Genomic DNA, 26,556 nt, shown 5'->3' on the forward strand with positions numbered 1-26,556 from the left:
CATAAGACCCCGCAAAGTGATTAGTGGAAGGCACGTCAGACATCACACACACAAAGTATTATTCTCTTTGATAAGGAATATATAGTTCTTAGTTTGTCGTATATGATCTCTCCACATGAGACACCCTATAAGGCTCTGATAATGAATAACAATATTTGTACGTACATTTCCTTTAATTACAGGCTTATACGAATAATTTGACAACAGGTGTTGAGACATGATCTGTGCCTCATTACATGCGGATACAAAAATGGTTCAAATGGCTCTGAGCACTATGGGACTCAACTGCTCAGGTCATTAGTCCCCTAGAACTTAGAACTAGTTAAACCTAACTAACCTAAGGACATCACAAACATCCATGCCCGAGGCAGGATTCGAACCTGCGACCGTAGCGGTCTTGCGGTTCCAGACTGCAGCGCCTTTAACCGCACGACCACTTGGGCCGGCCAACATGCGGATACCTTCACACTAAAAACGGTCCAAATGTTTCAGGAGTGGCAGGACTCTCTTTAACATCAGGAAACATATTCATAAAATCAGATCACTACTGGTGTCAATTTCAGTAATGTATACAGGGCGTTCGGAAATTCCCATTACAAACTTCTACAGCTTGTAGAGGGGATCGAGTAGATGATATTTTGAATAGAGCGTTGTATTAGGCAAACGCACTGGTCATAAAGAGATGCTCCTCGACCTAAACAATGCTCACTAAAGTGAACACTTAATCGTGCTTGCGCATGAACACTGAAATGTTGGAACCAGTGAGTTTTGCAGGTAGCACTCTGCACTTTGCCCAACAGATCCAAAAATGTTACATGCTCGTATAGCAATCGCATGTGGATACGCATATTTTTTATGTTGAGGGAGGCGGCGGTTCGTTAGTCATCTGAGGGGCTAATGTGACCTGCGACGACCTCAACCCTGCACCGATTTCTTCATCTCAGAGCAGCACTTAATACTCACCGTCCGTCGTTACTTGTTAGATATATTCCGGTCCTCTGTCTTCCCCTACAGTTTTTGCCCTCTGCATCTCTCCCTATTGCCATGAATGTTCTTCCCTGATGTCATAAGTAAGTATGCCGTTATGTCGCTCCTTATCACTATATTCCACACATTTCCCTCCTCTCCGATTATCGTACATGCCTCCAAATTTCTTATCTTATTTGTCTATCTAATTTTCAGCATTCCTTGCTTTACGCCCTTTTTAAACCGAGCACTTCGTTCTTGATCTTCTACTCTTATTTTTCCCTCTTGGTTGGTACACATTGTGTATTACCCGTCTTTCCTTACCGCTTACTCCTGTTTTTCTAAGAATTTAGAATTCCTTTCACCATTGTACACTGTAGTGCGCTTTTCCCACGTCGACAAATCCAATGAACGTGTCTCGATTTTTTTTTCAGTCTTGCTTCCATTATCAAGCCTGCCTTATACCGTTTCTTATCAGAGCGCATCTTTCTTGATCTTCTATTCCTAGTCCCATACGTAGCCATTCCCTGTGTTAAAATAAGCAGCATGTAAGAAAGAGATTGGACTGAGAACATTTGTGCCGGCCGTAGTGGCCGAGTGGTTCTAGGCGCTTCAGTCTGGAACCGCGCGACCGCTACGGTCGCAGGTTCGAATCCTGCCTCGGGCATGGATGTGTGTGCTGTCCTTAGGTTGGTTAGGTTTAAGTAGTTCTAAGTTCTAGGGGACTGATGACCACAGATGTTGAGTCCCATAGTGCTCAGAGCCAATTTGAACCATTTTTGAGGACATTTGTGGGGAAGGTAGCTCCTGTTTAAGCTGTCGTGTCTTCACATGTGAATTCCTTGCAGCAGAAGTGAGGACATTTACTTCTGTGTCTTCATCTGAGCGAGTGCTACGACAATTACGTTGCCTCCGATTGAAGCTTCCGGTTTACCGAAGTGTCACAAGACGGTAAAACATCGGTTGGGAAGGTGGATTCTTATTAGGATGTCGTTCTCTGTAGAGTTGATCTGCCTGAGTAGCATTTCGCCTGCCTTCAACCGTTATAAAGGGAAAGTAATTATGATGAAGAACTTTTTTTATTGGATATATCATTTAAAAGTACTACTTTACTGTAATACATATTCTCAAAATGTAAATAAGAAAACATTACTGCAGTTGACTTGCCTAGACTTAATTCCATTTACTCCGACGTGAAGCATAGGGAACATATTAGAGCTCTTCGTCTGACTCTGTTCGTTGCCATCTTCTTGATGTTACTCCAGGAGTGGCCAACGGCTGCCACCTCAGCTTCAACAGACCGCGCCAGGTCGACCTCGGTCTGCCCCTCCTCTTTGCTCCCTGTGGGTTCCATTCTAAAGCCTGCTTTGGAATATGTTGCGGGTCTCTTCTCAGGGTGTGTCCAATCCATCTCCACTTCCTTTCTTTTACGGTTATCTCGGCTTCCCGTTGTTGGGTGCCTTGCCGTACTTCTTGTTTGAGATAACATTTGTCCATCATACTCCCAGCATCGTCCTGAAACATTTGTTGATGAAGGTTTGTACTCTTCTTTTAATTTGTGCTGCCACCTTCCACGTTTCACACACGTAAAAGAGAACAGATTTCATATCTGAGTCAAAGATTTTAAGCTTTACCTTCAACAATATTTCACGACATGTCCAAACTGGTCGCAGCTGGGCAAAGGCCCCTTTTGCCTTTTTCATCCTACTTTAGAAGTCTTCCGTCGCCCCTCCATGTTTGGAAACAATACTTCCCAGATAACAAAAGCTCTCCACCTGCTCAATCTCCTCTTCTTTCACGGCTAGTTCGTTATTATCCTTTCTGTTCATCCTAAGCTCTTTGGCGTAAGCCGTGTTTATTTTTAATCCAACTCTCTGAGCTACTGTTTCCTATTCCTTGAGCTTCTCACTCATATTCTTGAAACTGTGGGACAGAAGGCAGATGTCGTTCGCAAAGTCCAGGTCCTCCAGGCGATCATAGAGTAAACTGTATACCTGTCCTTTCCTCTCGGGTTACCCTCTTCAAGACACCATCCAATATCAGTGGTGAAAGCAAACAATTCTGCCTTACTCCAGAATTTAAAATGAATGGTTCTGAGATATTTCCACCATGTTTCACCTGGCAAGTATATTCTCTGTACATCATCTTCACGATACTGATGATCTTTGGAGGTACTCCATAACTCTGCACCCTATCAAAGGTTTTTACAAAGTATATATTATATCATTTAAAAGTACTACTTTGCTGTAATACATATACCCAAACTTTAACTAAGAAAACATTACTGCAGTTACTGTTCTGCTAACTCACATTCCCCACGGGTAGTAACATTTCTACCTTCTCTTAGTTGGTGTATGTTGTGCTCATACACACCTTCATCTGGAGATAGTTGACTGAATCACCAGTGTGCATATTCCTTGCGATTCCGTTTGTTTACTGTCTCCTGTAAAAAGCGGACGAGTTACGTGCCCAGTACCTGAACTGTTTGTTAGTAAAGGAGAATGTGTTGAACTGTTTGTTAGTAAAGGAGAATGTGTTAGTAAAGGAGAATCGAAGTCAATTTTGAACAGGTGTTGAGCACAGGAAGTGGACTAGCGAAAAAATATGAGTTCTATTTAAAAAGAGACTTGTCGCCGTTCATATCATCGTAACAAATAAAGTTACATAAAAGGCTGCGATGCTGGTTAATGTCACTCTGGTAACTAAACAACATTTGTATAACACATTCTTTGTTTAGCTTCGGGACAAAAAGTTATTGGCTGTGGTCAAGATAAATGGGACAACTTGTGTATGTGCCATTAAGATTCCAGCGTCGCCGTTATGCGTTAATAATTTTGTTCGGTACTACTTTTCTAACGATATTCTTAACATTTCTGCAAAGCCCTTTACGTTCCCTCAAGCTAATGCAACCTTGGCAATTTATCTGTATTATCTAGAAAACAATCAACAAGATTGGAAGTCAGAGAAACATGTATCCATGGAATACAGGAAGTAATCGACAATGGTTTACAATGCACCATAGTGGTGCATCAAGTGGGAAACTATTTCACACTGGCCTAAAACAAAACAAAAAAGCTACAGTGCATATGAAACGACGAAATTTTCAATATTCTCTCGCTCCCTTCGCACAAGAAATTATTACTAGACCAAAAATGAATAGGGCCATTTCAGTAGGAAATGCAATGTTGTTTAATTTTTTTACTATGATATTTGGCCGACCGGGGTGGCCGAGCGGTTCTAAGCGCTACAGTCTGGAACCGCGCGACCACTACGGTCGCAGGTTCGAATCCTGCCTCGGGCATGGATGTGTGTGATGTCCTTAGGTTAGTTAGGTTTAAGTAGGTCTAAGTTCTAGGGGACTGATGACCTCAGAAGTTAAGTCCCATAGTGCTCACAGCCATTTGAACCATTTTGAACTATGATATTTTTTCGTTGGAGGGCGCGGTTTTTTCAAGGTATTCAAGGCAACTTACAAAGAAGAGTTTAAAATGCAAACACACACACACACACACACACACGTACACACACTCTCACTCCCCACCGGCCAGCTTATTTAGTACGTTGCACATGGCACTCCTTCCTAGCACTTTATAAAAATCTTCGACTATATGAATTGTTTCCCATATTCGACCTTTTTTGGCCTTAACTGACAGAACTATATCGCCACAGGCTTAGTCGGGCATTTAAAAGTTACAAAACTGACATCTGCTTAAATTTTAGCTACCTCACAATTTTTTGAATCTTAACAGCATAAAACTAACAATTAAATCGTTTTGTTTGTGTGATTTTCTTACTATATAACGACTGAGTTTGTAAGGATAAAGTTTAATGGAATTGTATACGTAATTAGCTTCTGCATAAAGCTTAAAATTTATGGGATTCATTTCCAGTCACAACCTGTCTCTGTAAATCTCTTCAGATAATTCATTTCTGTAACTGATTTCTTCGTTTCAGTGTGGTTTGCTTTATTACCAGAGTTGAGACAGGATTCTACAATATTCGGTGTCTTTTATGACAGGGGGTGGTATATTATCCACTGGATCACAAATAAGCAACTTGAACAAGAACTTTGACGAGATTGTGGGGTGCGATCTACGACTTCCGACGAGGGAAGAACGGCTCGAAGGTGCTGCTTCCGTCAAAGAGTTCTACTACAACGGCAGCGACATCACACTGACGGATAACTACACCACCGCTCTAGTAAGTAGGAAGAAATAAAGACAACAGGTGTAAATCACTGCCGTTAAACAATTATAGAGATACTTGGACTCCTCATGTTACATTGAGTCTCTAGTGTTCAACCATGAGGTTGATTTGCAGCAGTACCTCATTCCCCTCTTGTGCCTGCTTTCTTCTTTATTCTATGCACGTAGAGCAACCAACATAATTCATAATCGGATTCATATATGACATTCTTGGTCGTTCCAGGCGCTTGTCTCAGTAGTTCCTTATGCCATTGTTCCAATAATATTGCTATGTGTTAAAATGTGTTCTACGTGTTTGTCTCTTCTTGTTTGGATGTGCCTCCACAGATGTCTGGTTTCCTGCACTCTCCTGAGCATCTCTTCATTAGTATGTCTCACCAGCTGATCATCATCCTTCTGTAGCACTAAATCCCCAGCTCTTCTAGCCGTCCTCTCCCTTGTTTCCCTATTGTCCTTGATGTAGTAAGTTTTTCCTTAAATTATATGCAATTTTAGCCTGCTGTATTCTGCTAACAATATATTTCTGACTTCAACCATCCCTAGGTAACACCGTCGTAAACTCGAAAGTCAGTGACCACATTGCAAACAGGAAAGTTTGTGATGGACTTACAAGGGACCACAATCTCATTTTCTTCACAAGTACAGACGCAGATAGTGACAGGAAAATCTATGATGGACTTACAAGTGACCATAATCTCATTTTCTTCACGATTACAGACGGAGATAGAGACTTAGACGCTAACATCCACCCCGAGCGTCTATATAATTCACGTAAAGCGAATTGGGAACTTTCAAACGCAGAATTCAAGATACATCCTCTGCAAGGAAGAGAACTAGATGTTGACGCCAAAGTAGACGAATTGGTGCGAGCGTTGCAGATGGGGCAAAACAAGGCGATCACAACATTTGTTATAATGTCAAAATGGTTTGAAATTCCCATGGGTCCCACCCTACAGTGCTTCAGACGCAGAGCAAGTCAGGCGAGAAAATACTACCAGAAATTCGTAGGGGAAACAGAACGACAAAGAGGGATAAATTAAACAACAATGTAAGGAACTACTATATCAAACAAGAGTACAAAAGTGGGATGCGATCATTAAGGACCAAGTGGTAATAAACGTTTGGTGTTTTCCAATACAAACTTCCAACAAACATGGTTCGATCACCCACTGTATTTTCGACCTTGAGACTATCCAACTTGTAACGGGCGAGTCGTGGGGCCCTGAAAATATTCAAAGTTTGGAGTTGGCGTGTCTGCGGTGGGGCCTTTCGGCGGGTCGCAGTTCGGCGGCAGCCACGTGGTGCCGAGCGTTAACCGGGATCCAGGGGGTGCGTGGCTGGGAATTCGATGCTGACGGTGTGATGAGGGCTGTGCTTTGTGACGATGGAGGAGATTTGCCGGTAGTGCCAAAGATGGCGGACTTTGTGAAACCGTAATGACAGACATTCTGCAGTTCATATAGAAATTAATAATAGCCAGATGAATGATGATACATCAAAAAGAAACATGTACATTACCATTATTTGCACGACGATTCTGATGGTGTAATCAGTTTTTCACTATCATTGTTTGTTTAAAGTTTATTATCTGACTGACACTTATACAAGTAGTACGCAGCAACGAATTTCCAAAATCTAAAGATTTCATCGGATTTCGTCGATCGACGTGTCTTTAGAAAGCTATTAGTGTAAACCTAAATTGGTATTAATTACAGGCATGTAACATCAATAGTACATGAGTTACTGGAGCTCAAAGTGGCCGATTACTATGATTGCGTCAGGCCGTAAGTTCTCCACAATTACACGAAAAAACGGTAGCAGCATACCTATAAATATATTTATTCATCTATGTCTTTGTTTATATCCGATATAAGCTATTTATGAAGAAATTGGTCCATTATTTTTTGTTTTAGAAAGCACAGGGACATTAGACTACTGGCCTACTTCTGTTTGCTATTCCTTTGATATATGTCTGTTTAATTTATTTATGTATTTAATAATGTGTGTTAGAGCGTGTTTATGGTCCAGCCGTAGAAATATTTATTAAATTTCAAGTTATTTAAATGTCAATGTGTGTCAATTTTTACCTCTCTATCTACATTATTTCATGGTTTATTAAGTTTTCAAATTTATACTGACTTTTTGATGACCCAGTATTTCAGCTATTAGCTCGGCCTGCTTTCTGTATCCATCTTCTGTCCCCCACGCACATCCTCTACGACCGCATCCTCTTCCCCCACCTTCTCCTTTCCATTGAACACATCTGCACCCTGTATATTGTCCGCCGACTCAATCCCCTCACCCCCTGGTGCCGCCTTTCCTGTCCACCCCGTTGTCGCGCTTTACCGTTGTGTCCCGCCCTCTCTCCATCTCCAGACTCTCCACCTCCTTTCCGAAAGCAACTTCCAGCACTTACTCCTCCCGGATGATGAGCTTCCCCCTGACGTCTACCCCTCCTACCAACTCTAACCCCACCTTCCTCCTTCTCCTCCCCCTCCCTTCTCCTGTGTGGTTTTGCCCCTCCTACACCCCCTCCCTCTCCCATGTTCCTCTTCAGTGTCTCTGCACTCCCTCCTGCCTTGTCTCCCCTCTTCATCTCCCTCCCTGGCAAGTTCCCAACACCAGTTGTTTATTCTTCATGAGTGCTCTGTCGTTTCCCTGTGATTTTTTAAGTGTCTTGCTCTGTGATTTTTATCCTGTAGCCGACTTTTAACTTGTGTTTGCTTCCAATGTTTTTTAAGTGCACTTTGGTTTGCCAGCTGTGGTCTTTTAACTTTATGTCGACTTTTTAACTGTCTCCCATTGCATGTCCCAATCTTAGTGTATATTTTAACTCCCATCATCTCCGTTTACTGTGTTTTTTTATTTTACCCTTTTATCCCCCATTTTTATGTAATCACCCTTCTGTATTTTTGTAGAACCAATTGGCTGAAGAGCGGTTGTACTGTGCTGCTGCCAGCCCTCCCCTGACCATAGTTTCAGCTATTAGGCCACTAAAAGGGATTTCCATTGCAGACTCTGCGTTTTGCTTGTAAATTTTGTTGTTGAAAGAGAAGTAATTGTGTGAGAATACGAGACTAAGTAAACTTATAAACTCTGTTACTTCCTGTCAGCTAACTATTTTGTTTTCGTTTTTTATTGTCTCGACTATTTCATCTACAGTTATTCTTCTGTATAAGATTAAAATGTCTAGGGATAAAAATTTAGCTTGAGCTGGTACAGTCAGAGCATTCATACACTTAATAAGGTCATAATTGTTCTTTAGAATAAAATTTGTAGGCTATGTGATATTCAAGTTTGTTTCCTAATGTGTAAAATACATTAATGGCGTAACTATAGTAGGATATTAAAGTTTTCTCCATTTTTCAAGTTTCTGAACCACACGGAAATATTAATGATGTATTTATTACACTTTACAGTTCGATTCGCATCTCTTTTTTGTGGAAGGATTGGACGCTGCTGTTAAGAGCATGGCTAACTATTCTTCAAAGCCTGTCTTCCAGTACCTGTTTTCGTTCGTTGGTCCTCTCAGTGCATATCCTGGCGGCCCAGGTAAGGATTAAAATTCATTAAATAGAACATAATAAGAAGATAATATGTCATTATTGGTTGTACGATGTTGGACATTTACTTAGACATTCAGCTTATTTTATCACACAAATGTAACTCAATTCGAAGATAATTAAAACGTATCACTTATTACTCTCTTTCTTCTTAAAAGAAAATGTTTATAGTTCATCGTCTGCAGAATCTCAGACGATATTATAGCATACATTGAGTCTACTAAATAGCGTGTACAGAATGGAAACTCTTTAGTAACCAGCATGAATTCTGAAAATACTATAAAATAGCAGAACGTCCCACATAAAACCTCCCGGGATTCAAGCAAGAATGAACTAAATAAAAAAGAACAGATAATGACGTTAAAACATGTGGTTACCTGTTTGTAAGAGTGCCAGAAGTTGTGACCCTATGAATTCCAGGCATGGCTGCTTCGTGTGATGACGTTACCAGTAACACAGTGTCATTGTGCAGGTGCGATGTTAATTTCTATAGTAACGTCCCGTTTAAGGTCTCTGTTGTGCGAGGATTGTCACCGTTCACTTTGCTTTTTAGTTATCTCATAAATAAAAATCACGCGATGTTAAAGTCGGGGGACCTTGGTGGTTGGAGACCTCTACTGACAAGTCTGTCTTCAGGGAACACGTTGGATGTGTGAGCAGTTGCTCCATCTTGTTGGAATATTGCATATAGCTTCCCTGCATCTGTTAATTGAGCATAGAAAGAGTCAAAGATCTCAAATATCTGGTACTGTTTAAGGTTTAACAAAAAAAAAATGGAGCCATTAAAGTGCATGCCGGACAACGCATTCCAAACACCTACCTTCTCTGCGTGGAGAGGTTCTTGATCCAGAATATGTGGGTTGTCCTGCAACCATCTAAACATTCTGTGTGGTGTCTGTTTGTTCTATATCGTGTCTCCCTACCACTTTCGCGCAACGACGCTCTGAGCGTGTTTTTTAGGGAATTGACTAGTTTGAACCTGGGGCCTGTTGCTGGTAAGGAGACGTCAGACCACACATGACATGTAGAATTCAGAAGAGTTCAGTGAGACTAGCGATGATATAACCAAATACTTAATGATTTAAGCCTCAGCTCCACTGCATTCCCTGTAAACGAATCTTAATACTAACTTAATTTAGTGGAAGGGGTTCAAGGCTTTCCTATTTTTAGTTAGCTGGTAAAATAACGTCGAAAAAGCAGTTAAGTTTACCATTGGAAATTTTATTCTACTCACAAAACATCGTTCATAAATTGCACTATTGATAAAAGGAAATGTTTTAATACAGGATGGTAAAAACCAACTGCGTTCAACAAAATGTGAACGAATATTCCCTGAATGGGTTTCCAAGTTCTACAATGTATCGAAGGATGAACTATGTCATATCACATCTATAATCTAGGTTTAAATTAAGTTTCACAAGAGAGAAAAGTATCAGAATGGTCTACAGTGACCCTCAATTATCTTTAATTACTTATCTAACTTGTCGTAAATTACAGTGGCTGATGTGGCTTCTCAATAACTATATAACAGAAAAATCATCGCGTTTCAGTATTTTACTTTAAGTGGCAAATGTGAACACCATGAGCTTTAATTGACGATCGACACTAGTATTACGCAAAAAGGGGGTGTAACAGATGAGACTTCTGCAGTTCTGAGTGAAGCTTTATGCGCTGTTATGCGGCATCGCGTGTGTTCATTACCTTGTCAGTGTTCGTCAGGGGGCGGCGGGCAGCACAGCTCCGCTCACCTCGCCATCTCGGAAGCAACTCTCTCCTAACTTCTCCTTACTACAATTTACCGAAGTTGGTTTAAAAAAACTATCTGGCTGCGTTTTCATCTGACCAATCAGGGTCTGAATGTTAACCTTAAGCTCTGCCTACAAAAATTCTGTCTATCCAATGAGAAACGTTATACCTTTCGTGGTGGGGCAAATTTTTTAAAGTTTGCAACGTAACAGAGACGCGAAAAAGTCTCACGCTAAAACTTGCAGCTGGTGTGGTCCTTTTAGTGTTATCGTAAGATCTATACTGTTCTTCTGGAGGGCTCTATCTTTTAAAATGTGCTGGGGGGTGGTCCTGACGTAACAGAGACGCGAAAAAGTCTCACGCTAAAACTTGCAGCTGGGGGTTGTCCTTTTAGTGTTATCGTAAGATCTATACTGTTCTTCTGGAGGGCTCTAGCTTTTTAACATGGGCTGGGGGGTGGTCCTGGTGGCTAGTTGGCGACGTGGGACCCCTACGTGGGTCCTCGCTGTCGGCCACCTATTCGTTAGCACATTCTAAAGAGATCCTACCTTTTGATTAGCTCTGGTCGTGGGAACATCCCTACCGGGATACTTTGTTTAAAACATTTCTTTACATTCCTTCATGGAGCCCGTCTTTATGTAACGACAATATCAATTCGCTGTTCTAATGCAAACTGCCCATTTCTGTAGAACTCAACAATACGAGCTTGTCACAACAACTGACGCATGGACAGACAGCTGCACTCAACTTTTCGCTAAAATGCAGTCTAGCCTATTTTCGAGACAGTGTTGCCACTTCACAAGCAGTTCGAATAGAAATGATGAACCGGTACGTGAGGCGTACCGGTTTTACTTGGAACACCCTTTACAACCCAACAAAATGTCTAAAAACGAGATGCTCCAAAGTGACAGTGTGGATTCGGGCTGTTACGACTTTCAGGAAGATTTACATTCAGATTCGCTCCGAAACAATGTACATTACCTCTATGACAATGTGTTAAATGATAATGACAATACTAATAATAATAACAATAATCATAATAATATGAGTGAACTTGCTTAAGGCCATATCGATATGCAAGCATCGACCAAATGGTTGACACAAAGAGGTGTGCATATAGAAATCGTGGGATTTCTAACAGAGCCCCGAATTAGGTCAGCCGGCCAAGGTGGCCGAGCGGTTCTAGGCGCTACAGTTTGGAGCTGCGCGACCGCTACGGTCGCAGGTTTGAACCCTGCCTCGGGAATAGACGTGTGTGATGTCCTTAGGTTAGTTAGGTTTAAGTAGTTCTAAGTTCTAGGGGACTGATGACCTCAGAAGTTAAGTCCCATAGTGCTCAGAGCCATTCGAACCATTTGAATTAAGTCACTGCGACGAGAGACTGTCGTAATTATACAATGGAGCAGCAGGGAACTAATGATACCTGGAGGAAGTGTTGGGATCAGAAGGAGCCCATATCAAAAATTTCTTGAATGTAAGGAAGCATCATGCAGTGGGCTTATTACTGAAAAATAGCAATGGAACGCGTTATTTGTTGTGTAACGAGGAGAAACCTTTACCAGCAAGTGTCGGAATTCGACAGCAGTAGGATCGTGGTGTATAGAGACTGCGGTTTGTCGTTATTCTTTATTGCTTCTTGCTTTGGGGTCACACCACTCTTACGCGAATGTGGAACCGTTAGGTTCAAGTGGACCAAACTGAGCGCCATACAGACTCCATACGACACTACTCGACTAGCTCCAAATGGGACAGACATCCAGTCAGAAATGGGTTAGTTTGCACCAGCATCCATAAAGACAGTGTGACGCCGTCTGGAGCAGCTCGGACCACCAGCGCAGTGGCCGTTGTTTCAGCTTCCCTTGGCAGCAGAGAGAGACAGGTATGGCACGATATCATATTTGAAGGAGGTCATGTTTCTGCGTACATTATCGTTGTGAACGAATTCATGTCAGGCCTCTGATGAGAACGAAAGTTCCCATGTTGTATTTCTCATCGTCATACGGGCACAACACTTGTCCTTATGGTTTTCGGTGGCATTGGGTACAGAACGCGATCACATCAGGTTCTAATAGCCGCAGCAGCAGCCGCAGGGACACTTGTCATGTATTAAGGACGGTCGTGGTGCTGAATCTTTGAGGCCTCTGTGACGTTATCTTTGTATATGATAACATGAGATCAAATGTTAGCCTTGTCATCTTGACGTACAACGATACAGAGGTTGTTTGACTGTTGCCCCGAGTAGCACATTCTCCAGAACTCTCGCCCATTGTAATATCTGGTCATAGGTTGCCGAGATACTTGCACGCCACTGCTCACCACCCACTAACACTTATTAACTCTGGCAGTGAGTTGACGCAGCACGGGATGACGTCCCTCAGTGTATCAATCATGCTCTGTTCGAGTCAATGCCCACCTGATTTGGGGCCACTGTTGCTGCCAGAACCGGCACCTCCGTTACTGCATGTACCACAATGTATACACTAAAAGCTCCAACAACGTATTCTTCAAACTATTATGTCAACGCACAATGTTATTTGTCATCCCTTCTGATATTGCACTTTTGGTAGCCACCGGTGTATGTACACTGAGATGGCAGAAGTCTTGGGTACCTCCTAACATCGTGTCGCGCCTCTGTTTTGCCCGGCGTAGTGCTGCAGTTCGACATGGCATGGACTCAATAAAAAGTAGTCGTTGGATGTCCCCTGCAGATATATTAAGCCACGGTGCCCCTATAACCGTTCGTAACTGCGGATGTGTTGCCGGTGTAAGACTTCGTGCTAGAACTGGCCTCTCGATTATGTCCCATAAATGATCGATGGATTTCATGTCGGACGACCTAGGTGGACAAATCATTCGCTACAATTGTCCAGAATTTTCTTCAAACCAAACGCGAACAATTGTGGTCAAGTGACATGGTGCATCATTGTTCGGGAACATGAAGTCCATGAATGGTGCAAACGATCTCCAAGTACCCGGCAATACTACTTCCAGTGAATGATCGATTCAGTTATACCAGAGGACTCAGTCGGTTCCATGTAAACACAGCCTACACCATTATGAACCCACCACCACCTTTCACAGTGCCTTGTTCACAACTTGGCGCCATGGCTTCGTGGGTTCTGTGCCATACTCGAACCCTACCATCAGCTCTTACCAACTGAAATCGTGACCCTCCTGACCAGGCCACGTTTTTCCAGTCGTGCGGGATCCAACCGATATCATCACGAACATGGGTGAGGCGCTACAGGCGATCTCGTGCTGTTACCAAAGGTACTCGCGTCAGTCGTCTGCTCCGTAGCTCATTAACGCCAAATCTCGCCGCACTGTCCTAACTGAAACGTTCGTCGTATGTCAAAAAACGATTTGTGTGGTTATTTCAAGCTGTGTTGCATGTCCGTTAGTACTGATGACTCTACGGAAACTCCACTGCTCTCGGTTGTTAACAGAAGACCTTCGCCCACTGCGTTGTCCATGGTGAGAGGTAATGCCCGAAACATGGTATTCTCGAATAAAATGTTCTCGGGTTTCCAACCGCGTCAATTGGTTAAAACTACACGAGACGCGAGAAATTAGACGAGTTTTTGGAACACCTCAATGGCATCCAGTTCAACATGGAGGTGGAAAAAGATAATGCATTGAACTTCCTCGACGTCCTTGTCCACCGTAAACGAAATGGGTGCCTTGGCCACAGCGTCTACAGAAAACCCACCCACACAGACCTGTACCTGCACACCACCAGCCATCATCATCCAGCACAGAAGCGCACAGTATTGCAAACATTGGTACATCGTGCAAGAGCAATATCAGACGACGACAACCTGCCCCACGAACTGAGCCACCTACGCAAAGTTTTCAGGAATAACGGCTACAGCACCCATCAAGTGAAAGAAGTGATTTCTGGGAAATATCAGAATAAGACCAGCGACGAAGAGCAGGAAAAGAAACTTGCTTTGCTGCCATTCTGTGGCTCTGTGTCGGGCAAGATAAGCCGCCTGTTGAAAAGACACAAGATCAAATCGATGTTCAGGCCTCCAACGAAAATCCGTCAATTACTGAGACCAGTTATAGACGCTGTAGGTCTCAGAACACCTGGGGTTTACAAAATACCTTGTGAGTGTGGCCAGAAGTACATCGGACAAACAGTGCGCACTGTGGAACAACGCAGGAAAGAACATGAGACGCATTATCGCCTACGCTATCCAGAGAAATCTGCGTTAGCTGAGTATGCGTTAGAAAATGGTCACCACATAAAATTTGACGATACCTCTGTCATGGCTCGCACTAACGGCTTCTGGGACAGTTTAATACAGGAAGCTATTAAAATAAAAATTATCACAAACACCCTGAATAGAGACGGTGGCTTACAGCTCAGCGCTGCGTGGGATCCAGCGATCGCGCGGTTGAAGAGGGCACATCGAACGCCGACTCAAAACATGCCCATATATGGCAATGTCACGGGCACCAGTGACGTCACAGCCAGCAGCTAGCGTATATAAGGGCGCACCAACAGCCCACTGGCAGTCATAACACTTGACAATGGCCAAGGAGTGCTTAGCCGAAAGCTCGTGTAGTTTTAACTAATTGACGCGGTTGGAAACCCGAGAACATTTTATTCAATGTTACCGCCGCGAGACTCTGCATTCATACATGGTATTCTCGGCACACTCTTGACACTGTGGATCTCGAAATATTGAATTTCTGTAACGATTTCCGAAATGGAATGTGCCACGCGTCTAGCTGCAACTATCATTATGCGTTCAAAGTCTGTTAATTCCCGTCATGCGGCCCTAGTCACGTAGGAAACCTTTTCATACCAACCACCTGAGTAGAAATGACACCTCTGCCAAGGCTATGATCTTCTATACCTTGTGTATGCAATACTGCCGCCATCTGCATGTGTGCATACCGTTATCCCATGACTTGTTGGCTCAGCGTACAACCCCCACTGCCAGTTTATCGTACATCTGACGGCCTCATAATACGTAGCGATTTCGCTGACGTGATGATTACTCATAAATCAGTTATTCTTCAGTTGTAAATATGTAAACTTTTATGGCCTGGAAGGCTAAGAAAGCTACAAACACAATCACATATTTCGTGACAATCAACGGATTGACAAATATAGATGACCGATTTCGCCAAGCAGTTGAAAGTTACACAAGACTGGTAGTTCGACATCAACGAGGCTCCATAAACCCAGTTGTTCGTTTTTGTTTGCTAACATAAATTCACTTTCGTGTTAAAATGAGTCAATTACAAGTTCTACATTGGAGAACTGATGTTGAATGACGCATCGCTGTACGCTTCATGTATTTGCTGTTGCCCTACTCTCAGACAAGTGGCGAATACTAATTCTAGGAATTGCAAGATGACAGCAGCACCGGTGGTTTACAATTGGTAATTCCTTGCAGCGTAACACATTCAGATTCCATGTCAATTTTTTGGAGTTTTTAATAGTATTATTACCTTATGTGTGATATTTTTCTTATAGAGAAACATTTGTAAAAGTAACAAGTCCCAACAATAAAACCCCGAATGAATTCAGTATCGAAGGATGTGTCTACAGTGCAACATGAAAAAGTGCTCATGATTGTAGAATGTATGTTGTAGTATATCAATCGGTTACCTGGGCCAAAGTTCAGACATCAGGCGAAAGTCGATGCTGCAGTCGCAGTACTACAATCATTGGCAGACTCAGAAAATTAAAAAACCCAAGAAATTCTAAAATCCAAGATGGCACTGGAAAGAAAAATATACAAGGTAGAACTGCCAAGAAATTTAAAAATTCCAGATGGCAGGAAATTTTAAGAAATCAGAAAATGAATCTGAATACTCTGAGAGGGACACCATGTTGCGAAGTATCCAAATGATCTTATTTTTTTGTCATGTTCGAAAATATCCACACGATATAAAATGCGCACGATGTTCAAAGGTATTTATCAAATAATCATATAATAGGTGTAGCTTGTAATATTTCCATGTCTGAAATAGATGATCTTCGTCGTCAGGAACACACATGCACACACACACACACACACACACACACACACACACCAATATCAGTCCAAATTTATGTCTAACACGTGGTTGTGAACTCTCTACGCTATTTTCACATCAAAATTATTATAGTACACTTGCGATTGAAATACAACATCCTAAGCAAGTAAGTGAGATAAAATTTTTAGCTCTACACTTCGTGTAATGCACAGTTGAAACTCACACATTTCCACATCTAAATTATCCTGTGATATTTGTCAAGAGTCACAATGTTAATTCAACGTCTAAAATGAGTTACAAATACGTCAGCAACATAGAAATTCATTGTTTATGTTAAGTGTCAAACTACTATTCACGCACACACACACACACACACACACACACACACACACACACACACACAATAAAGTCTTATTTTCAGATTTAATTTGTTATAAAACACATGTTGCCACAAAATAACATCCTAAACAGGTTGTTAACATTCCATTTTTAGAAGTAATGAGGCCATAGTCCATAATGAACCCGATAAAAATTACAACTGCACAAACACATGTCGATTAAAATATTAATTGTAAGCTAGGAAGCCAAGCACGTAAACAAACAGACACTCTGAATTACTGGCAACTACAAGGAGAAAGAATTTAATTTCATATTTAGGCCTTCACAACTGACCTTCTAATTAATTATTTACACATCTCAACTGTTCTATAAAACACAAGTGGTTATCCAGCGTCACTATGTTAAATCAACTCAACGCAGATCCAGTACGATGCGGCAGAGCCATGCACCCAAAATGATGGCCTTCCATCTCGGTAGTACGACATGGAGGTCCGGAGCCACGTCTTATTGCGACCGAACGTTCTCTGAGATCACCGCTCCCAGCGAACATATACAGTGGATACATTCCTGCCAAGTCTTTCCACATCGCGGAAGGAACATCCAGCTTCTCTTTGCACTATTACACGACCTCGTTCAAACTCACTGGGGCGTCAGTAATGGTGTCTTTCTAGCTTTAAAAGTATTTTTAACTAACATCTCATCAGACCCATCTCACTGACCTCAATTTGCAGTAGGATTTTGGAGCATATACTGTACTCGAACATTGTGAATCACCTAGAAGAAGATGACTTATTGATACATAGCCAACACGGATTCAGAAAATATCGTTCTTGTGCAATACAGCTAGCTCTTTATTCCCATGAAGTAATGAGTGCTGTCGGCAAGGGATCTTGTTTTCCAGAAGGCTTTTGATACCGTTCCTCACAAGCGACTATTAATCAAATTGCGTGCATATGGAGTATCGTCTCAGTTATGTGATTGGATTCGTAGTTTTATTCTCAGAGAGGTCACAGTTCCTAGTGATAGACGGTAAATCATCGATTAGAACAGAAGTGATATCTGGCGTTCCGCAAGGTAGTGTCATAGGCCCTCTGCTGTTACTGATTTACATACATGATCTAGGTGATAATCTGAGCAGCCCCCTTAGATTGTTTGCAAATGACGCTGTAATTTACCGTCTAGTAAAATTACCAGACGTTCAATTCCAATTACAAAATTATCTAGAGAGAATTTCTGTATGGTGCGAAAAATGGAAATTGGCACTAAACAAAGAAAAGTGCGAGGTCATCCACATGGGTACTAAAACAAATCATATAAATTTTCGGTATACGGTAAATCGCATAACTCTAAGGGCTGTCAGTTCGACTAAATACCTAGGAATTACAATTACGAGCAAATTAAATTGGAAAGACCACATAGATAATATTGTGGAGAAGGCGAAACAAAGACTGCGCTTTGTTAGCAGAACACTTAGAAGATGCGACAAATCCACTAAAGACACAGCTTATATTACATTTGTCCGTCCTCTGCTGGAATACCGCTGCGCGGTGTGGGATCCTTACCAGGTAGGATTGACGGAGGACACCGAAAAAGTGCAAAGAAGGGCAGCTCGTTTTGTGTTATCGCACAATAGGGGTGAGAGTGTCACCGATATGATACGCGAATTGGGGTAGCAGTCACTGAAACGAAAGCGGTTTTCTTGGCGGCGAGATCTATTTATGGAATTTTAACCACCAACTTTCTCTTCCGAATGCGAAAATATCTTGTTGACACCCACCTACGTAGGGAGAAATGATCATCATAATAAAATAACAGAAATCAAAGCTCGAATGGAAAAATTTTGGTGTTCCTTTTTCCAACGCGCCATTCGAGGGTGTAACGGTAGAGAAGTAGTATTAAAATGGTTCGATGGACTCTCTGCCAGGCACTTAAGTGTGAATTTCAGAGTAACCATGTAGATGTAGATGCCAAATCTCAAAGATAACTAATGCCCTGCTCTGCATCCTCATACTGGCGCTACAAGCGCCGCGCTCTCACAACTGGCGCGAAATCTGAATAGACATCATCTTCCATGTGTAGGAACAAGCTTACCAATTTTCTTTCCTGTCGCACAACTGCTTCTTGTATTTCATTTTATTTTTTTGCCATCAGTGTTTTTACACAGCATTCAGTCACTTCAGTTCACAGATAGTGCAATAGTGTTATAATCTTTTTTAAACAGGTTATTATCGATCTTAATAACATCGACATCTACAAACGCAAAATTTTCGAAAAAAATTAAAATTTATGACGTCGTTCAAGGTCTCCACCAAGTTATCTGCCGTTGTAAAAAATGCGTCGCATTGAAGGTTGATAATCTAGAGAATGACCAAAACCAAGTTTCCTGTTCGCTGTTGAAGTTTTCGAGGTGGTGCTTAAAGGTCCACAACCAACCCTCGTATCATAAAGTAAAGGCCTCATATGTGCTTGAGAATACCACGCTGACCCCAGATCGTCGTCTTCACTTCAGCGGTGTGTAGCGGACGAACTGCAGGGGTGACAGTTTGGGGTACTACTGCGTACAGATATGATCTTTTATTCATCGACAGAATCTATTTCATTATGGATGATTTGGACCACAGGGTACTAACGGACCCTTGTTTAAGCAACGTCATATGTGACGAGGACAGTATAATCCCACTTCAAAAAACAATGTGTACTACTACTGCCACACCCTACGGATTCCTCTTGCATGTAGACCATCGAACTTGTCAGCAACGTATTTGGTCGAAATATGTTCGTCAGCAACTATTAGAGGAACAGGTAAAATGTGAAATAGGGCTAGTAATATGGAATACTATTAATTCGCCCCTTTTAAGTGCTGTACTTCGGTTAGCTACTTAAAAACTACGTTTATCAAACTGTTACACTGCTATGGGATGCATTCATATCACAGTCGACAACCATTGTGAGTGAGTGTAGCCGTTTTAACAAATTCACTAGGAGGCATAGTTGTTACAGTTTCATTCTTGTCATAATACATAACTTGTTAATATATTTTGTAAATAGGCGTTTAGCGAATACATTAAGCCGTAAAGTGGCGTATTTGTTGCCTACTTAAACTTAATTTTCGATTTTGTTTGCGTTTCTGAATATTAGGGTGGCTATGTCACTGATATGTAACACTAGTATTCCATAGTTGTATCCAAGTACTCCATATCTGTACCGTACTTTCACAACCTGTTTCACTTATAGGAATTGCTTCTGAAATGACTTCACGAGCTCGAAAGCAGTGGGATGTATCTGCTATGCAAACAGCAATTAAAGATGTTAGGCAAAAGATAATGGCCCACTGCAGAATTCTGGATGTTATCAATCTCGCACACGAAACTATGTCGCAACCCTGTGTTTGCCTCCTCATGCCTCCCACTAGATGCAACCGCTGGATAGAACTTTCGTGAACATTTGAAAGCCTATTATTCTGAGCTGATGCGCGTATGGGTGAGGGAAATTGCAGGTCCAGTAACAAACATGAATATCGCCGAAATGAATGGGAAGGTCTATCTCAAATGCCGGACAAATACATAATGAGTAAACTTATGTAGGAAACCTGCACTACATTTTTCTTACATCCTTTTCACTTACTTTCAGGTGCAGCTCACTCCGATCAGGTGCAATACATGCACGCATCAAACTCTCTGGATCCTGATTCGGATGGAGGTATAATCCGGGCTCAGATGATAACTATGTTTACAAACTTTGCTAAATATGAGTAAGTAATCATCATGCTAAATATTTACATTTTTTTCAGATTATAGATAAGATGAAATGTCTGTTGCGCTAGTTCAACAACAACACGTCCATATGAATTCATCGTCCATGGCTCACCATACTATTCAAAGTGGAAATGGTGCTACTTTAATCGATACTCTCATAAGATTCTTGCAAATCAAAATGAGCATCCGATAATGTAATTATTATTGTTTCAGCAATCCAACCCCGGAACTGACATCCACACTAACGGAGACTTGGAAGGAGTACGACAAATCATCCCCTTACTATCTGGAGATAACGAGACCTCTTCGCCTCAGAACTAACTTTTTCGAACCATACATGACCTTTTGGCACAACCTGCTGCCGTAAAGACATATCGTGTCAGTAATAAGCATAGTAAAACAATTTCGCAATAGTTGCCACTTGGTTAAATGGAAAATTTCAAGAGCAACATTTTGGTGCACTATTACAGATAATGACGTATGTTAGTACGGAATACATATATTCAGACGGCAGAAACTATTTAATATGAAGTATTGTAAATTCACATTGTTCTGCACTGAGCCAGTTTACAGTAATAGTGCTGCAGTCTTCAGGGACACAGTTGTACTAAACTGCTAGTATGTTCGCAAGCTGTACCCTAACTTTTCTTAACTTGTATTGTGAAAAAGATAACGATTCTTCTACAAATCTATAATGTGTAATGGTCTCTGTCAGAAATTCAAAATAAATACATTCTGGAATACCTTGATAATATGATTTTCCTTAACCATTCCATTCTGTCTATTTATCACCATACTATACCAAAATAACAGTTATTTGAGCTGCAATTCATTTTGGAAGGTTAATTGTATAGTTATTTCAAATTAACTTTTTACATGCAATTTGTGCCAAGAAGAATACAAAGAAAGTAATTCTGCTGTCATGTTTTGGTGGCACATGGATAATTGTCGTCATTATAATCTCTGCATTCATGCTACTTGCCAGAAAATACGTTTGAACGATTTCAGTAGAAACATCACGCTCCTTCTTTTACGAAGGACATTAGTGAGCAAACAAAATAGTAATTGGAATGAGTAATAAATTTTTTGTAGGAGATGAATACACAGTTTCCGAACAGTAAATCTGATTGAATGGGAACTTCATAACACAATAAAATATGACGCTTTATTTTTTCATTTTATTTCGAAATTTCATGCACTTTTACTTGCTTTGCTGATGGTACCGTATTACGGCACATTCAAACAGCGACTGACAACGCAGCGTAAACGTATTGTTTTAGGTTGGTTGAAGGTTGCTTGGTGTGGGGGAAAAGACCGAACAGTGAGGTCCTTGGTTCCATTGGATTAGGGAAGGATGGGGTAGGAAATCGGCCGTGCCCTTTCGAAGGAACCATTCCGGCATTTGCCTTAAGCGATTTTGGGATATTATGGAAAACCTAAATTAGGATGGACGGACGCGAGTTTGAACCGTCGTCCTCTCAAACAGGAATCCAGTGTGCTAACCTCTGTGCGACCACACTCGGTTTGTTTTAGGTGCTATCTGAAAGTTGTGCTTATAACACTGTATGGACTGATTTTACTACAGCGTGCTGTTTTCTTTTTTTTTTTTTAATACAGGATTGTTGCATGACCTACAACTCGATATTTGCTACTTGATTGCAACGTTCATTACACAAACAGTAGTTGTAACTAATTCTTGCGCTGAATACACTTGTGCTTGAAAATGTATACGGTACCCGAAACCTGTCAGACACAAGGGAAAAATAAGGGAGGAAAAACAGACGACGTGGATTTCTTTACTTCTTGCGGAAATTTCACTACTGTTAGTGGCGTCAGTGCTGCATGCGTTAATGTTGCACGCCGGCAGTGCTGGCTGAGCAGCAGCATAACAAGGTCGTAAGATGTTTCTCACACTACCTGCTGTGACAGGTGGTGCACGGCTCATGTATTACTGCTAGTGATGGGCTAAACTGCGATTTTCCGATATCAGTGATTTCTGTGAATGCTACTTTTCAGTATCTGTTATTCTTAACTGTGATTTGTCGCAGTTAAGAGTCGCACTTAAGGAACATAGGTCGCGTATCCCTCCGCCACTGCTATTTCTGCGATTTCTGCTACTTCCGCGATTTCTGCTACTTCTGCGATTTCTGTGACTTCTGCTACTTCTGCGGTTTCTGCGATTTCTGTGACTTCTGCCACTTCTGCGATTTCTGTGATTCCTGCGATTTCTGCGACTTACCACCGTATGAAAAAGTTACATCTGTCAACACAGAAAATTGCATCTCAACAAACCTGTCATTGGCAAGTATGTTTTACGTTTTTTCTTCCGTTGGCTTTAATTTTGTATTAAAGAAACAACTGTGAAAATATTAATAGTGTAATTAATATGTAAGTAGCCGTACAGTACCGTAATAGTTCGTATTTAGAAAATGAATTCTAACATATTGTTATGTTCACAGGTACCTGAACTACATTTCAGTCACTCAGTAAAGTGATAACTCAAAATATCATTGTCAACAGATCGGAAGAAATTGCCACTGCGTCTTTAGACCGTTTTCGTCAGATGCGAGGTTAGTTTCTAAGCGTTTCGGTGGACTTAATTACTTCAGTGAGATCGTTCTTGCAAATGTGATATTCATTATAGCAAATATTAGCAATCTACTCTGTCAATTATATTGCTAGTAATTAATGACAGCAAAAATTGTTTAATAATCCTTGTGTTTTTGCAGACACAGTTCTGACTCTGATTACTGGTTGCTGTACGTATCTGTCCACATCAAGGCTGTTTATGAGAGAGACTCGTGAAGATTCAAGACAGCTCTTAGAGGATTTGCAGTTTAAAAGTGAAATAATTGTGAAATAAATGTGTGAATGATTAAACTGTGTTTTATTGAAGTTGTTGTGCGATTTTAAAGGAATAATAAATGTGAAATACAGTGAGTGAATAATAAAAATCTCATTTTCCACATGTTTAAGCCGTCCTATACCCATAATTTTCCGCCACTTACTTATTGGTAAACACTTGTTGGAGAGTGACATGCCGCCCCCCCCCCCCCCCCCTTTTCTCCACAATCTTGGTGAAACACTGACCTGTTACTTATCCCGAAGTCTACAATATGCATTTTGAGGCTGTTGATATGAAAGTGGGAAGTACAGATCTTCCAGTTAAATCAGGAATAGCTTAAGTGCATTACTTGAAAGTAACACAGGAAAAGCTTACTTATGTAGGTGGTAGTAGTGTCGGCAAAAAGTTCTTGTGTGTGAAGTTTCCATGTAGAACACCAGGTGTAAAACTTTTCTCCCGAGTCTTGAACTATGTCGGAACAAAAGTGAGGCATTCATATGACTGTTTTCATTTCTCTACACTTATACAGATGTCTGAGTTCTGCTGTGTTAACATTGCAAAGTCCTGTAGGCATGTGGAGTATTAACCAAAACTGTCATATTGGAAGCAGAATCAAACACATATGTTACGTTACTTGATATTTTCAGGAGAAAAAGGCAATGTTGCTTCTTATTAATATAATACATTCAGAGTCACAGCAGTATTTGACCAACCATAACAGATGCTGAATGTGCATGTCATCATATAATATGAAGGGCTTATTTCAATAGTGGTACAAGTCAATTACCTCCACTTTTCCGTCTATAATGCTTCTGAAATTAGTGATCCAAACAAACATAAATAAAGGTTCATCTCTAGCAAGAAGCCATATGCTTGAATATTTCTGGTATCTCAAATGCAGATTTGTCAGCGCTCATTTAACTTTACGACTCTGTATCTCAAAATGAACAAAAATGGACTTGTACCACTATTGAAATAAGCCCTTCATATGCACACACAGCACATCGATCTCGTGAGGCACAAGGCTCTCATAACGAAGTACGTACGTCGGTCAACAGATGACACTAGGAAAAGAATGTTAACTGCGCTTTTTAGTTGCTACTTGCGACTCTTAGTTGCGATTTGTCACAGAAATCGCAGTTTGACTCGGTAGCGAATAGCGTAGTATGAACTTTGCTCAACAGATGGCAGTGCTAACTGCGCTTTTTAGTTGCTACTTGCGACTCTTAGTTGCGACTTGTCACGGAAATCGCAGTTGGACTCAATAGTGTATCGCAGAGATGGGCGTAGTACGAACTTTGACCCACAGATGGCACTGTTAACCGCGCTTTCTAGTTGCTACTTGCGACTCTTAGTTGCGACTTGTCACGGAAATCGCAGTTAGACTCGATACCGTATCGCAGAGATGGACGTAGTACGAACTTTGGCCTACAGATGGCACTGTTAACCGCGCTTTCTAGTTGCTACTTGCGACTCTTAGTTGCGACTTGTCACGGAAATCGCAGTTAGACTCGATACCGTATCGCAGAGATGGACGTAGTACGAACTTTGTCCAGCAGATGGCACTGTTAACCGCGCTTTTTAGTTGCTACTTGCGACTCTTAGTTGCGACTTGTCACGGAAATCGCAGAAAGCAGTGCTAAATTCGACCAATAGATGGCTCACGTCTTTGAATATGAAATACTACTTGCGACTGCTAACTGTGACTGAAATCGCAGTTAGATTCTGTAAAGTTGCTACTGTGATATCTGTGACTTCTCAGTCACTGTGATTTCTAACAGATACGTGATTTCCTGCCCACCACTAATTACTGCCGTTAACGGGCGAGGCACTACAGGTAATCATCACGCTAAATGCCACATTATGTGAATGGAATGTTTGCATGCGCAGCGAACGCTTGTGGTGTATACCCCTGATGAACATATATCCTTAGAGGTTTCCTACTATTCTGTAGTGCAAACACAACAGATGAGCTTGTAGATGTTGACAGTAAGTTTTTTGGAGACAGTGGGATTCCAGTGACCATCACTATGTGCATAACAGAGTAGTGCGGGGTTGTAGTCACTCTAACCTTTCGGCGCAGAGCGTACACTGCAGTGGACGGCTCTTAATGGTCACCTCTTTGGAATTTTCAGTCAGTCCCGAGGGTAAAAGTACACACAGTCCACTGCAGTGGGTACTCCCTATTTTCGTTGTGTCTGCATGTATTTGCTGCTTCATGACCGATTGAAAACACCAGAGAAACGACCATTAAAAGCTGTCTAATGCAGTGAAAATGGTGTACCATAGGCATAACAAGTATAGATAATAGCTTTTCTACATATCACTTCACACTATGAGCAGTACATTAGTCATCATATTAAATTCTCAGTCATCATTATGGAAATAAAAAAGTCCCTTCTAGCTATCAACTAACATTATCAACAGATCCTTAGACACAACAGACTCTCTCAAAAATGTACTGCACAGTAGTCCTTAGCATAAGCATAAAGTACTCATACCTCTACTTTAACCACACTAAAAACAGAAAAAATCATTGAATAATTGAACCAGAAAAAAAGTAATAAATCATTAGTTATTAATGTAATCATTAAAATTCACAGCACAACGTAAATTTTATTACCATTATCACGACAAATTACCTTGAAACGTCCCCTTCGAACAATTTTAGAATTACTGTGCTGATAAACCTCTTACATTATTTGCTTTTCAAACAGCTGAGCAAAACTGAACGTACTCAAACATTCACTAAAGTGACACACAACATTTTTAGCGCAACGCAATCTGACTTTCAAAAATCCCTATTAAAGAATGGCCCTGACTAACATTAACCTATACCTTTCACAAATCACTTACCTCACAAAATTCTTCATTACTCGAACTACTGCAATACAGCGAGCGCCACTACTGCCAGCTAAATAAAAGATTCAAACTACAGAAGGCACTAACTACTGATAGGCATAGTTAGCAATTGAAAGATGTTAATAGAGAACAAACAATGTATTTACCTTAACAGTCATAATATATATAGTAGTTCATGACATCCAGTGTTACAAATTTCAAAACTCCGCCATCTCTCTCCCCACATCCACCACTACTGGCGGCTCACCTCCAACTGCGCAACGCTACGCGCTGTTCAC

General features: G+C 41.2%; 1 protein-coding gene across 2 annotated transcripts in view; it reads left to right on the forward strand.

Annotated features, from left to right (window-relative positions):
- LOC126162239 (esterase FE4-like) overlaps positions 1-21,239 on the forward strand; it is a 253,161-nt gene extending 231,922 nt beyond the window's left edge. For both annotated transcript variants that reach the window (XM_049918612.1, XM_049918611.1), the window contains exons 8-11: positions 4,985-5,166; positions 8,591-8,723; positions 20,447-20,567; positions 20,785-21,239. In XM_049918612.1, the coding sequence (XP_049774569.1) occupies positions 4,985-5,166; positions 8,591-8,723; positions 20,447-20,567; positions 20,785-20,938 (590 nt within the window). In that variant the 3' untranslated portion in view covers positions 20,939-21,239. The remainder of the gene's footprint in view (positions 1-4,984; positions 5,167-8,590; positions 8,724-20,446; positions 20,568-20,784) is intronic.
- Positions 21,240-26,556: the final 5,317 nt, after the last annotated feature.

This window comes from Schistocerca cancellata, chromosome 2 (genome assembly GCF_023864275.1).
Source record: "Schistocerca cancellata isolate TAMUIC-IGC-003103 chromosome 2, iqSchCanc2.1, whole genome shotgun sequence".
Lineage (NCBI taxonomy): Eukaryota > Metazoa > Arthropoda > Insecta > Orthoptera > Acrididae > Schistocerca > Schistocerca cancellata.